We start from the raw sequence: 14,267 nt of genomic DNA, 5'->3' as shown, positions 1-14,267 counted from the left end.
TATCCTCAGCAGCAGTTTGAGGGGAGTGAACATGTGCGTGTTGCTCTGAGACTGACGTGGCACGTCACACACATCCTCTGTTTGCTCTCTCGGCAGGTAACCAGGCAACGATTGCTCCCTTTCATGACACGTCCCAGGTTCAGAGCGTGTGTGATCGCTATATTTGGTGCGACATAAAAAGCTTTCCTCCAGATAAAGGCCTGCAGTCACCGGGACACGAGTTCCTTTCTTGGTGTTGCAGCGCGTGTGATTGATGGCCGTGAAGGTTCGCCTGTATTCTGTCTAATTATAGTGAGAGCAACTGCTGGAAATATCTCCCCCTTGCATTCTCCGCTTTCTGTTTTTTTTTTTTGTGGGGCCCAGGAATGTGATCTGGGGTGTTTGGCTTTTTCTTTCCCCTCCCGTGCATGTGTGCGTGTTCGTGTAGCACACCAGGAACCCTCAGGCCAAATGACCAAAAGTGCTGACGTGGCAAACGGGCCACTTCACTCTGCAGACATTATGCTGCTGCGGCCTTCATTCCGGAAGAGTTTCTCTGGTTGGAGGATTAAACAGAATTCTTTAGTAAATAGTTCTAAGCCGGGAACTAAACCAACCAGTTTAGTGATGAATCACAACATTTTATGCAAATAAGGACCGAGAATCATAAACACACAAAGGTGTTTTGACTTTTATGAAAGGATTAAGTGTTCATTCCATGAGCCCTGACGATTATGTAATCCAATCAGAAATGACAGTACAATCAAGCAGGAAATGTTCTCAGAACTATGACTAACATTCTGGCATCAACAAAAATAACAATGTCAAAATCTCATTCATACATCATTTATAACTTGTTTCAAAAACATTTACAAGTAACGTTTCGAAAAATAGAATGTTCCAACATTCTCACAAGTTTTTTTTTTTTACGTTTTAGTTGAACGTTTGTCTAATGTTATTTTAACGTTACTACTTGTTTCGAAACATTCAAGAGTGACATTTACATAATATTTGCAAAATTTTTAAAAAGTAACGTTCACATAAACAAGAAACATTTAAAAATAACATTCTCAAATTTTGTTTTTCTGAAGTGTTTTAGTTGAACGTTTGTCTAATGTTATTTTAACGTTACTACTTGTTTCGAAACATTCAAGAGTAACATTTACATAATATTTGCAAAATTTTTAAAAAGTAACGTTCACATAAACAAGAAACATTTAAAAAATAACATTCTCAAAACGTTATTTTGTTTTTCTGAAATGTTTTAGTTGAACGTTTGTCTAATGTTATTTTAATGTTACTACTTGTTTCAAAACGTTCAAAAGTAACATTTACATAATATTTGCAAAATTTAAAAAAATAACATTCTCAAAACATTTTGTTTTTCTGAAATGTTTTAGTTGAATGTTTGTCTAATGTTAAAGTTACTACTTGTTTCGAAACATTCAAAAGTAACATTTACATAATATTTGCAAAATTTTTAAAAAGTAACGTTCACATAAACATTTAAAAATAACATTCTCAAAACGTTATTTTGCTTTTCTGAAATGTTTTAATTGAACGTTTGTCTAATGTTATTTTAACGTTACTACTTGTTTCAAAATATTCAAAAGTAGCATTTACATAATATTAGCAAAATTTTTAAAAATAACATTCTCAAAACATTTTGTTTTTCTGAAATGTTTTAGTCGAACGTTTGTCTAATGTTATTTGAACGTTACTACTTGTTTCAAAACGTTCAAAAGTAACATTTACATAATATTTGCAAAATTTTAAAAAGTAACGTTCGCATAAACAGGAAACATTTAAAAATAACATTCTCAAAACGTTATTTACGATTTTTTGAAATGTTGGACGTTCGCCTAATGTTTTTTAAACGTTAGTTGTTTCGAAACATTCAAAAGTAACATTTACATAATATTAGCAAAATGTTAAAAAAATTAACGTTCACATAAACAGGAAACGTTTAAAAATAACATTCTCAAGACGTTATTAAATTTTTCTGAAACGTTTTAGTTGGATGTTCGTCTAATTTTTTTTTATGTTACTACTTGTTTCAAAACATTCAAAAGTAACATTTACATAATATTTGCTAAATTTTAAAAAAGTAACATTCGCATAAACAAGAAACATTTAAAAATAACATTCTCAAAACGTCACCACGTTTTTCTAAAAAAGGTTTTAGTTGGACGCTTGTCTGTTTTTTAAACGTTACTACTTGTTTGGAAATATTTTGAGAACATTCAAAAGTAACGTTTCCCTAATGTTTGTTAAATTAATAAATTGAATGTTTTTGCTAAAGCTCACATAAACAAGAAAAAAACATTTTGAAAACATCCAGAAACAACTTAATGGAAACGTTATCAAAACGTTCTTAGAACATACTTTTGTAGCTGAGCGCATAAATAATAAGTCAATAGTTTTAAATATACAAACTAAATATTTAAAGTGTAGTTACATCACAATAGATCTTTCTGAAAAGGTTTATATATCATTCTCTTAAAAATAAAGGCTCCATTGCACCTTTTTATTGCACAAGTTATTTACTTAATTTTTGTAGTACTGTTCACTAAAAGATCTTTGGAAAACTAAACTGGCTCTTCATTAGAAAATCCCAATAAAGAGTGTGTTGTTAAAAATCAATTTTAATGAATGGGTTTTAGCTTTCAGATAAAAAAAACAAGCATTTTAGTCTAAACAAACCAACCTAAACCGTAAACACGTACTGCGAAGTGAACACTTTCCAAACTCAACTAGCTCTAAAACCGACACAGCTTTGCGAAGTTTGGAAAAGATTAAATATTCATCAAATCAATTATACTGGGGATGAAAACTGATATTGCATTGACCTTCTAAGTTTGATGTTCCAATCTAAAGAGCGTTTGTTTTGAAAACGAACCCGTGCACCATCCTAACCTGAATTTCAAGTGGCCTACTGTTTGTATTGTTACCTTTTAAGGCAACGCAAAGTCTATTTCAAGCATTTCAAAACACGTCATAATGCTCAATCAACGTGTCAGACGAGCTTGAAAGCTCTTAAGAAATGGTTTTAAAATGTATTTTTGCTGCATGCATGCTTCTAAAGTCCATCAGAAGCGCACATAACAAGATTCTCTCATATAAGACGACAGCAGAAATCTCAAAGGTCAATTGTGAAATTCGTGTGACGGCTGAAAACATCCATCTGACGCTAACCAGCGAGGGAGGGCGGGACAGCTGTGCAAACAAAAGACAGAAAGAGCCGCAGCGTAACTGGAGTAGAGCGATTCATCTCCGACGAGAGTCTTTTCCCCCTCGGGGTGTTGAGTTTCGACAAACGCTGAAAAGACGTGCTGGCATGGCTGGAATTCTCCAGTCTGAATCATTCGATCAATATTTACTTTTGATTTGGATACAAAAACCTGCTTGTTGCCAGCGTGTTATGATGACGTCTTTCGCATTGCATGCTTGTCAAAGCATATCAATTGGCTAAAAACAAACATGCAACACAAAACATTCACTCCGATGGCTAAAAATGAAAAAGCAATCAACATATTTGAGTTAAAAGCCAAATCTGTTTTCAGGTCATGGCGGCAGTGAAAGGGTTAACCCGGAGTACATGTGACTAGTGTATGAACAGATCTCCATTCATTTGAGTGCTGTGTGAGAACAGTGAAGAGGGAGGCGGGCGACCGACCGTGACTCAGGAATTCCAGCACAGCGACCACGTGATCCGCCACATTTTATTAAGCATATGCTACCGCGCGCCTCAGATAATAGAGCTGGACGGCCAGCGCCGACGGTTTGGGCCTTGCAGCATAATTAATGCATTTGAACAGTGCGAGACTGGACAACAAGCTCGAGATTTTCCATTTGTTAACATTAGTTAATGCATTAACTAACATGAGCAATACAACATTTATCTACTCATTGTTAGTTTCTAAAAACATGCAAGTAATATTAACTTAATCTGTTGGATGTATTGTTGAGATGCTGGAATGCACAATAATTAATGACTTTGAACAGTTGTCACTTAATCAAACCAAAGCCGATTAGTCCAAGAGTGGAAAAAAACAAGCTTGCGTGTTTCCATTTGTTACATTAATCTTAGCTAAAGTCAATTTCATTTACTAATACATTATTAAATTAAAATCTGTTAACATCTAATCAACTAACAATGAACAAAACTATATAAATACTAACCAAACGTAAGATCATTTTAAGTTAATGTTAGTTTTAGCCAGCTAAAGTAAAAACATGCTTTGACTGTTTTAAACACAAATGCATGTGTAAATAAGAGAATAGCATGCTTTGACTGAATCCAGTTTAAAAGACTACAAGTGTGGGCACAAAATCTAGAGTTTAAAGCACATTCTGATTTTAAGACACCAAATGCATGTATGATAAAGGTTGAACACTGTTAGAAAGGAGTTTAAAAGCATGCTCCGGTGTTTTAAAAGAGAGAACGCATGAATAAATATGACTGTGAATAATCCGGAGCATGTTTTGACATCTCACATTATTTAAAAGACACAAAATCTAGAGTTTAAAAGCCTGTTTTGATGTTTCAAAAGCCAAATGCATGCATAAACACGACATGTGAGTTGTTTCTACAGCATTATTTAAGATCAAACTGTTAAAAATAACGATGTTGACACGAAAACTAGTTTTAAATGTGTTAAACTACCCCAAATGTTGAGTAATAATGTATAAAATAACATTTTGGACGCGAAATGCACGCATGGATGTCTAAAATAAGCATTCTCGTGAACATGCATGCTTAAAAGCATGACCAAGGTTAAATTACAATAGTTAATAAAAACAATTTAAACACCATGTGCGCTTAATCTGTTGAATGTGTTAGTAAATGTTGAAATGTACATTGAACTATGATTAAGAATTGCTTTAAACATATTTTATTGTTAGTTTATGCTTACTAAGTTGTATTTCTGAAGCCTTTTCACATACTAAAATGGCCAAACTCCACTTCATCCTAACGCAGCTGTAATGTTTAACGTAGCAGGTCTTTCTCCACCAAAAAAGGCCAAAGGAAAGATTGTTTACGAGCTCCTTAAAGCACAGCATGTGAGTAAAAATAGACGTGGTGTGTCGTCTTGCACGCAGCATTAGGTTACTCCACATGGAGGCCGAAAACAATGTGTGATACAAGTCACAGCTTGCGTGTTAGAGAAGAAAAAAAAAACAGAGATACTCTTCCGAATTCAAGCATTCTCGAGTTACTTTAGCTTTGCAAATGGTGGTGATATCGGTTACCATTATAGCCGATGAATTCCCAGCATGCACCGGTATAAAATCTCCCGAAGTGCCGCTTAGTTCCCTTTTCGCACTCGTCGAGGACGTTGCATCATCCTCGTCGCATGATTCAGCGAGGCCAGACAATAAGCCAACCACAGACACGTCAGATTGTTATTACAAGGTCAGAAAGTGTATTTGGCAATTTTTAAACAAGTGCATACAATACAGCTAAAAGCGTTTCAGTTTTTGCCAAGTGCTTAAAGAGTATTAGTCACATTCTGTGTTTAAACATGGACTGCCACCAGCAGGTCTACTAGTACACAGAGCGTTCGCTCTGAACAACCACTGAATGGGGGGAAGGGGGGTTTGTTATAGTGCGTACATACCGTTTTATCTTCGAAAAAATATGGAAACACAACGTATTCAAAAAAGGGAAAATCAAAAAAATTATACAGCCATGTTTACCAAGTGTACAGTTCCCTTAAGTTCATATGTACATGTCCGTTAGTTCACGTTAGGATGGTATGCAATATGATTGGTGTGTGTTACGCGGAGGCAAAAAGAAAAATCAAGGGTCCCGCTCCTTTTTAACCTTTACGTCCCCAGCCAAAATGGTGGCTATTTCGCCCTGCATGAACGCCCAGGGTACGTTGGAGCCGACGAGCGGGCATTTCTCGCCGCTCGGGCAGTAAACCTCTCCCGTCGCCCCCTGCTGTTTGATGCTCTCGCGGGAGCACGGGAAACAGAACTTGTGCGACGGCACGGACGGGCACTGGACGAAATGTGTGTCCTCGAGACGCTCGTGGCACAGGGTGCAGCACAACGGCACGCTGCCGGGCGGCACCGAGGAATCGGGAATGCTCTGCGGGTGCCCGGCCTGCGGGTCCATGCCTGGGATGTGCGCGGTCGCCGTTCCCGACGCCCCCAACGCGAGACGCCTCTGTCCGGCCGAGGGCGACTGCGGGCTCCCGCTGTTCCGCCGTCCCGCGGCCGCCGTGGTCGTGGAGTGCACCTGGTTGCCGGCGTCTTTGGGCGAGCCGGTTCCGGCGCCCGCGTTGTCCGCGGCCAAGATGAGCGCTGCCATCGGCGACTGGCCGTTCTGCACGGCGGTGGCCGCCTCCGGCGGGGTGGTGCGCGAATGCGGGGAGATCGTCGAGGGAGGAGCGGCGGCGAATCCCGGCAGGGCCGCGGAGGGCATCTTGAGCACCTCGGATGGAGACGGCAACCACGGCTGACCCTCGCCGTTGAGCTTGATGGCGCTGCCCTCCCCGTCCGGCTCGGGAGAGGGTTTCCTTTTAATGCCCCGAGAGTGCTTACCGCGGTCTGCAGGGAGGAAGAGAGAGAGAGAGAGAGATAAACACTCGACTTAGAGACGCAATACTTGACTAAACAACCTTTCACTAGTTCAGCGCTTCATGCATGACCTGTTGTTGGCACTATTTTCTGGCTCCAGACAAACTGTGCCATGCGCCGACCACCAGATGATGAAATGGCAGCAAAGGGCATCTGTTACGCTTCCAAACATTACGAATGCGTAGTCTAGAGTTTAAAGCATGCCTCGAAGAATACGCGTTTATAAACATGCATTTTACAGCATGTTTTGGCATCGCGTATTATTCCAAATACTGATTCCAGTTAAAGAAATATGACCAAATCTGGAGTTCAAAAGCATGCTGTGATGTTTTAAACATCAAATGCATGGGTAAATGAGACTTTGAACCGTCTGGAGTTTTACAGCACGTCTCAAATGGTTCTAAAGGTTGATTCTAGTGTAAAAACACCAGTGTGGACACAAAATGTAGAGTTTAAAAACATGCTCTGACTGGTTTAAACAAATGCATGTGGAAATAAGAATAATACAACGTTTTACAGTACGCTTTGGCTCCTCAAATTATTCTAAAGACTCAATCCAGTTATAAAGACACAAAATCTAGAGTTTGGAGCACATTCTGATGTTTTACACACTAAATGCATGTATAATAAAGGCTGAACACTGTTAGGAATGAGTTCAAAGCATGCTCTAGTGAGAATTGACATCTCACATTATTCAAAAGACTGAACTCCAGACACAAAATCTAAAGCTTAAAAGCATGCTTTGATGTTTCAAAAGCCAAATGCATGCATAAACACGACTGTGAGTTGCTTTTACAGCATTATTTAAGGTCAAATAGGTACAAATAACAATGTGGACACAGAATCTAGTTTTAAATGTTTTAAACTACTCTAAATGTTGAATAAAGACGTATAAATGTTATTTTAGACGCAAGATGCACGCATGGACGTGCAAAATAAACAGTCTCTATTCTAAAGACTGAATCTAGTTAATAAAAAAAAATACAAGTGTTGACACAAAATCTAGAGTTTAAAGCGCATTCTAATGTTTTAAAATGCATGAATAAATATGACAGAATAATCCGGAGCAAAATATTACGCAGAAGATTGAACTCCAGACACAAAATCTAACGCTTAAAAGCGTGTTTTGATGTTTCAAACACGACTGTGAGTTGTTTTTACAGCATTATTTAGGTTTAAACAGTTAAAAACAAAAACGTGGACACAAAATCGAGTTTTAAATGTTTTAAACTTCCCCAAATGTTGAATAATGATGTATAAAATATTATTTTAGACGCAAGATGCACGCATGGATGTGCAAAATAAGCAGTTTCTATTTTAAAGACTGCATGCATAGTTAAAAGCAACGATCAGTACCTGTTTTTAAGGCACTGGAGCTGCTCTCGTATCCCATCCTGTGCGGCATCGGTGCATGCTCCTTCTTGAACCGGGAGTCGAGGCTCTGCAGAGTCATCAGTTCCCGCACCGTCTTGCCCTTCTGTGTCCAGTCGTCGAGTCTCTTGTGTCCGTCGCTCGGGTCGCTCATGCTGTCTGCGCGGTGTTTGTCCTTCATATCGTCCCCGCGCTTGCCCACATGCTCCGCCGTCAAAACACCCGGGGGGATCCCCATCTGCACGGATCTCCCGTTGAGCGCGTGCACCGGCGGGATGGTCCCGTTGACCAGCGGAACCAGGTTGGGAGGCACTGCGCCGGCCCGACGCGGGTTCGGGCTCTGGCGGTTCAACTCCGGTGGCTCGTCGGGCTTTGGAAACCCGTTCGGCACCGGGATCCCGTTCGCCTGGCGTCCCCCCTGGTACTCCGGACCCAGTCTGGGGGGTCTGTCCGACGCGAGCGGGTAGCGATCCAGCGGCTGCGGAGGACGCGAGCCCGGTTCCGTGTGGTTCATGGGCTGGATGTCCTTTCCCGGTTTGCCCACCGGTCCCGGTGATCTGCCCTCCTGGAATCCGTGTGCGCGCTTCAGCTGCCGCGCGGTTTCGATCACAAACTCGATCCGGTCCGCTCCCTCGTAGTTGACGCATCCGCGACACACGGGCTCGGTAAAATCCCAGATCATCGCCCACGGCATGCGGGGCAGATCGCACAAATAACACGACTGCCTGCGCGAGGCAGCGACCGCCGCAGACGACATGCTGCTGAAAAACGGGGGAAAGGGGCAAAAATGTGCAACTAAATTCTCCGAATGTTGCCTGCTCCGACAAGGAAAAAAAATGATAAATCTCGTTGTAGTTTCCCACCCCGTCCGAAAAGCGAGAAAAACGGCGAAGTTACGCTCCGAAGTTCATGGCAGTGTGCGCGCTCCAGCCCGCGAGCTCTCGGTGTGGGAGCGGTGACGTCACCGCGCTGCTTCTATTTACTTGATTCTTCGACAACTCGCTCTGCGCATGCGCGCTGCGCTCCCTCCTCAATGAGAGCGGCGTATTTTTGCAGGCGTCATTTGATGGTGTCGAAGAGCCATGAAAAACATCGACTGAAGGGGGGAGAACGTATCTGAAAGTGTGTCCTACTTGCTGTGCGAGGAATAGAAACGGAATTAAAACGTTAGATTACTAAAGTACACCAATTATGTCACATTTTTTATTCTCTGACAGAAAAGTCGATTTCCTACTAGGCTGTGCAATACATTACCAATCATGCACGGGTTAATATTTTGGATAAATTGATAACACTTTATTATATAGCTATTCTGTGCTGTCAATATCATTTGAAATCTTTGTGTGGGGAAACAATGTCACTAACAACAGAACTCAAGGTTAATTCATACCACTGAGAGAGAAAAAAAGTCCAATTACTCTGTTTGGAATGGATTAAGGCCCAATTACAGATCCAATGGTAACCAAAAATCCAAACCAAATACTGGAAAATATATAAAAATGTGAGCAAGATGTTAGATTATTAAAGTAAACACATTCTATCACATATTTTATTCTCTGACAGAAAAATCGATTTGGTTTGCTACTAGGCTAATACATTGCCAATCATACACGTGTTAATATTTTGGATAAACTGATTTATTTTATAGCTTTTCTGTGCTGTCAATATCATTTGAAATCACAATGAAATCATTCTTAAGTAACTTTGTGTGGGCAAACAATGTCACTAACAACAGAACTCAAGGTTAAATACCACTGAGATGAAAAAAAGTCCTAATTATCCTATTTGGAATGGATTTTATGGGTTTGACAGTTTATTACATTATATCCTGTTTGAAATTGGTTTTATTATATCAGAATGCCAACATGGTAAAAATCATCCAATTCTGTGTGAATAATCAAGTGTTATTGATTTTTTCAAAGGTTGTAGAGTTCATAAGGCCCAATTACTGATCCAATGGTAACCAAATACTGGAAAATATATAAAAATGTGAGCAATATATATGTAACTAAGATGTTAGATTATTAAAGTAAACAAAATATATCACATATTTTATTCTCTGACAGAAAGAGATTGATTGGGTTTCCTACTATATGCAGTACATTCCCAATCATACACGTGTTAATATTTTGGATGGAAGATGTAAATCTTTCGTCAAACAGAATATAAATCATTTTATGGCTTTTCTGTGCTGTCTGTATCACTTTCCGCCCTGTTAGTGTTTGATGACATCTATAAAACAATGAAATCATCTTAAGTAACTTTGTGTGGGGAAACATCGTCAGTGCTCAAGGTCAATTCATACCACTGAGATGAGTTATTTTGAGGTATTAGTTGGTTCATCAGTCAAAACATGGTAAAAATAAGCATCCATTTTGTGTAAATAATCAAGTCTTATTGATTTTTAAAAGTTGTAGAGTTTATAAGCTTTTGCAGAACTAACGACCCAATTACAGATCCAATGGTAGCCAAAAATCCAATCTAAATACAGTAAAATGTCTTTAAAAGTAAGGAAAATATTTGTAATTAACAGATTAGATTATTAAAGTAAACCAGTTGTATTACATATTTCATTCCCTGACAGAAAGATCAATTGGTTTCCTATTATACAGTGCATTCCTAATCATACATGTGTTAATATTTTGGATAAAATGTTGAACTGACACGTTTTAAAGATGGAAATCTTACATCAATCAGAATATGAATCATTTTATAGCTGTTCTGTGCTGTCAGAATGTCTTCCTGTCCTGGAAGTGTTTGATGACATCCATAAAACAATGAAATCATTCTTAAGTAACTTTGGGTGGGGAAACAACGTCACAAACAACAGGTTAATTCAAGTTAACACTTTTTTACCATCGAGATGAAAGGTGTCCTAATTACCCTATTTGGAATGGATTTTGAGTTATTTTGAGGTAATAGTTGGTTTGACAGTTTAATACATTACATTACAAAACTATCACATTTTGTGTAAATAGTGAAGTTTTACTGATTTTTAAAGGTTGTAGAGTTCTCCAGGAAAAAACAACAGCAAGAGTTATTTTGAGGTTTTATTTGGTTTGTCACTCAAATACATTCCCTGTTGTTTAAAGTAGTTGTCAAAATGTCAAAACTTCCATCTTTTGAGCAAATTTTGTCTAAATAACCAGATTCTTATTGACTTTCAAAGGTTGCAGAGTTCATAAGGTTCTGGAGAATGGTAACGACCCAATTACAGATCCAATGGTAACCAAAAATCCAATCCAAATATGGGAAAATATATCAAAAAGTGAGGAATATATATTTATTAAGACATTAGATCTAATATTTCATTCTCTTACAGAAAGATCAGACCGGTTTCCTACTATTTCCATTATTCCATATTATCTTAATATTTTGGATATAATGTTGAACTCGCAAGCTTTAAAGATGGGAATCCTTGATCAAACGGAAGATTAATCATTCTCTAATCATTTTATAGTTGTTTATGTAATATAACTTATATAATATCCAAAAGACAATGATATCATTCTGAGGGAACAAACAACAGCAAGTGTTTGCAATGCACTTTATTTTGAGTTATTTTGAGGTTGAATTTGGTTTGTCACTCAAATACATTCCATCGTGTTTAAAACTAGTTATCAAAATGTCAAAACTATCATCCTTTGGGCAAATTTAGCTTTTAGTTTCTATTCTGCCTGGCATCCAATTTTACGTAAACAGCCAGTTTTATTGACTTTTAAAGATTGTAGAGTTCATCCGGTTCTGCACAACAGCAGTGACCCAATTGGAGATCCAATGCAATGGTAACCGGTTGCACAAAAGCGTTTTAAAAGTGCACTACTGATGGCTGTGAGTAAATGCGATCTCAAAACCCTCACATTCCAGCACGCCTGCCAACGCAACGTCACGCGCCACTGCATCCCTTTAACTCTTCCATAACCTCAAACTGCAAAAAAAAAAAAAAAAAAACAAGCTCTGGAACGAGCCGACGACTTCCCAGCAGTTCTTAGGGAGTTTTCACTGATTTAATCAGTAGTGCACTTGGGAGCCGCATGTGTGTCTGGAATATCTACGTTGGTAGATTATTCATCCGCACTGGACTTCGTTCAGCCTCAAAGCCTGATTCATGCCTGCCAAGAGCATGTGATTCATGACGGCTGGCAAAATTATGGAAAGTCCCATAGCAAAGACCACGTGGTTCTGTCTCTCCAAATTCTTTTTTCATGCATTTATGCATGACCGAAAGCGAGTCAGCCAATGATTGTACTCAACTGCATGTAGGTCACAGGTGCAGCTCTTCCAAAATGAAAGCAAACATTACGATTATGTTGCACTGTGAAATAGGGAATTATGTCAACGTTGCAGCAACGCCGTTTTTCCCCTCGCTCCTTCTGTCTGATCTTCTCGGGCGAGGTGATTCAGGAGCCGCAGGCACCGAGTGGGACTTGTTTTTGCAGGCACTCATGAGGAAGTAAGAGAGTTAGGCACGTACCTCACCCATCCGTGGAAAAACAAACCAAGCCTAAACTGGCAGCAGGCCAGAGATCCGTGAACATGCTCTGCTGGACGAGTCGCTGCAAAGCCAAAAACACGCTGACAGCGAGTGCATGTTGGGCGCAGCCCAGAAACATGATCAGTGCTGCCTTTTTGCATTTCTGTTTTGACAGCAGAATTTACAGCAGGTGGTCAGGAAGGCTCATAATGTGTCTAAAAGTGAGATAAAAAGGAAACTATGCAAATGCACGGCTCATGTAAATGTAAATGATGCAACACGTAACATTACGCCTGTTAATGCACCACAGTGACACTGTGCACAAAACGCACGAGTCAGCAGCAGCAGGGAATGTGAATGACACGCAGAACAATGTCGGCCGCTTCTGCGTTCGAATGGAACGCATTGTTCTGTGTTATGGCTTCAAAGTGCAGCATAAACACTTTGTGCGCTCGCCACAGCGAGACGTAATCCTCTCCAGTGACTAACGTGTGAGATTAGAGCACATGTTGCTTACTGGCTTTTTTCTCTGGGCTCAGTCCTTTACGCAGGCTTTCCCTTGTCGTCATGCCAGCTTGTTTTCTAGGTAAACCTCCCCCTCCTAAGGCTCTTAGGTAAGCTGGTTTAGTAGAATTGGAACATCCCTCACCTAAGGCCTCGTCTTGACAAACTCACCCCTAGTTGCCTCCATCGGGAGGTAGTCTTTTGAATCCGCTCCATATTGCACAATCTACTTTGTAGGGATATTACGTGTCAGTGGCCAGCAGACGTGTGGTTTACTAGTGCAGGGATTTGATGGGGGTTGATAGTTTAGCTAGTGGCCACAGAATCCTAGTGAAAATAAATATACTAAAATGCATTTAAAATACATTTACTCTACGCTAAGTATACTACAAATACATTATGCACTTAATAAAAATACCATATGTGACCCTGGACCACAAAACCAGTCATAAGGTTAAATTTCACAAAACTGAGATATATACATTCTATTGATGTACAGTTTGTTAGGATAGGACAATATTTGGCCGAGATACATCTATTTGAAAACCTGGAATCTAAGGATGCAAAAAAATCTAAATACTGAGAAAATCACCTTTAAAGTTGTCCAAATTAAGTTCTTAGCAATGCATATTACTAATCAAAAATTACATTTTGATAGGTTTACAGTAGGAATTTTACAAAAAATCTTCATGGAACATGATCTTTACTTAATTTCCTGATGATTTTTGACATAAAAGAAAAATCAATAATTTTGACCCATACAATGTATTTTTGGCTATTGCTACAAATATACCCCAGCGACTTAAGACTGGTTTTGTGGTCCAGGGTCACATATATTAAATTGGTATACTTAAAGTCTGCTGAATTGGAACAACTAATTTTGTACTTAATGAACTTTAATTGTGCGGAAGTGCTTAAGTATATTTGTTTTTAAAGTATATTTGTGCTTTAAAAACATATTTTAGGCTTCATATTAAGAAATGAGCTTTGAGCACAAGTAGTACTCCAAATAAAGTTTATTTACAATTTTATATCAGTATGTCTCGAGCGACATGTCAGTAAATAAGTTAATAGACTTGAACTATTCTTAGTATAAAAAAATGCATTTTTTAATATATTATATACCTTTTAAAAAATATATATTTTATACTATTACTTTTTTACTAGGGAACACAGTAACGCCCATGTAGGTGAAATAAAATCGTAAAACAATAAAAATTACTATAATAAAGAAATATATATTGCACTTTTATATACGAGCGATTTTATATGCGCATGTTATATTTTTTAATTTGTAAATCACTTTGGAAAAAAGAATCACAATATTGTATAATAATTTTTACTGGAAATT

The 14,267-nt window shown here is 38.8% G+C and overlaps 1 protein-coding gene across 1 annotated transcript; it reads right to left on the bottom strand.

The window, feature by feature from the left end:
* Positions 1–5,382: 5,382 nt before the first annotated feature.
* LOC141293724 (interferon regulatory factor 2-binding protein 2-B) lies at positions 5,383–8,876 on the bottom strand. Its single transcript, XM_073825779.1, has 2 exons — positions 7,924–8,876; positions 5,383–6,537 (listed from the first exon to the last, which is right to left on the bottom strand). Exons 1-2 carry the CDS (start codon positions 8,693–8,695, stop codon positions 5,783–5,785), a joined length of 1,527 nt encoding a protein of 508 aa, XP_073681880.1. The 5' UTR covers positions 8,696–8,876; the 3' UTR covers positions 5,383–5,782.
* Between the last annotated feature and the right edge of the window lie 5,391 nt (positions 8,877–14,267).

The sequence above is a fragment of the Garra rufa genome, chromosome 20 (assembly GCF_049309525.1).
Source record: "Garra rufa chromosome 20, GarRuf1.0, whole genome shotgun sequence".
Classification (NCBI taxonomy): domain Eukaryota; kingdom Metazoa; phylum Chordata; class Actinopteri; order Cypriniformes; family Cyprinidae; genus Garra; species Garra rufa.
This window is presented reverse-complemented; position numbering and strand designations above follow the sequence as displayed.

What these genes read in the sequence shown, in the direction of transcription:
- LOC141293724 (XM_073825779.1), bottom strand. Translation starts at nt 8,695, where the DNA reads ATGTCGTCTGCGGCGGTCGCTGCCTCGCGCAGGCAGTCGTGTTATTTG. An exon ending in CTCCAGTGCCTTAAAAACAG is followed by an intron (nt 6,538 to 7,923) that starts GTACTGATCGTT and finishes TCCTCCCTGCAG; the next exon opens with ACCGCGGTAAGCACTCTCGG.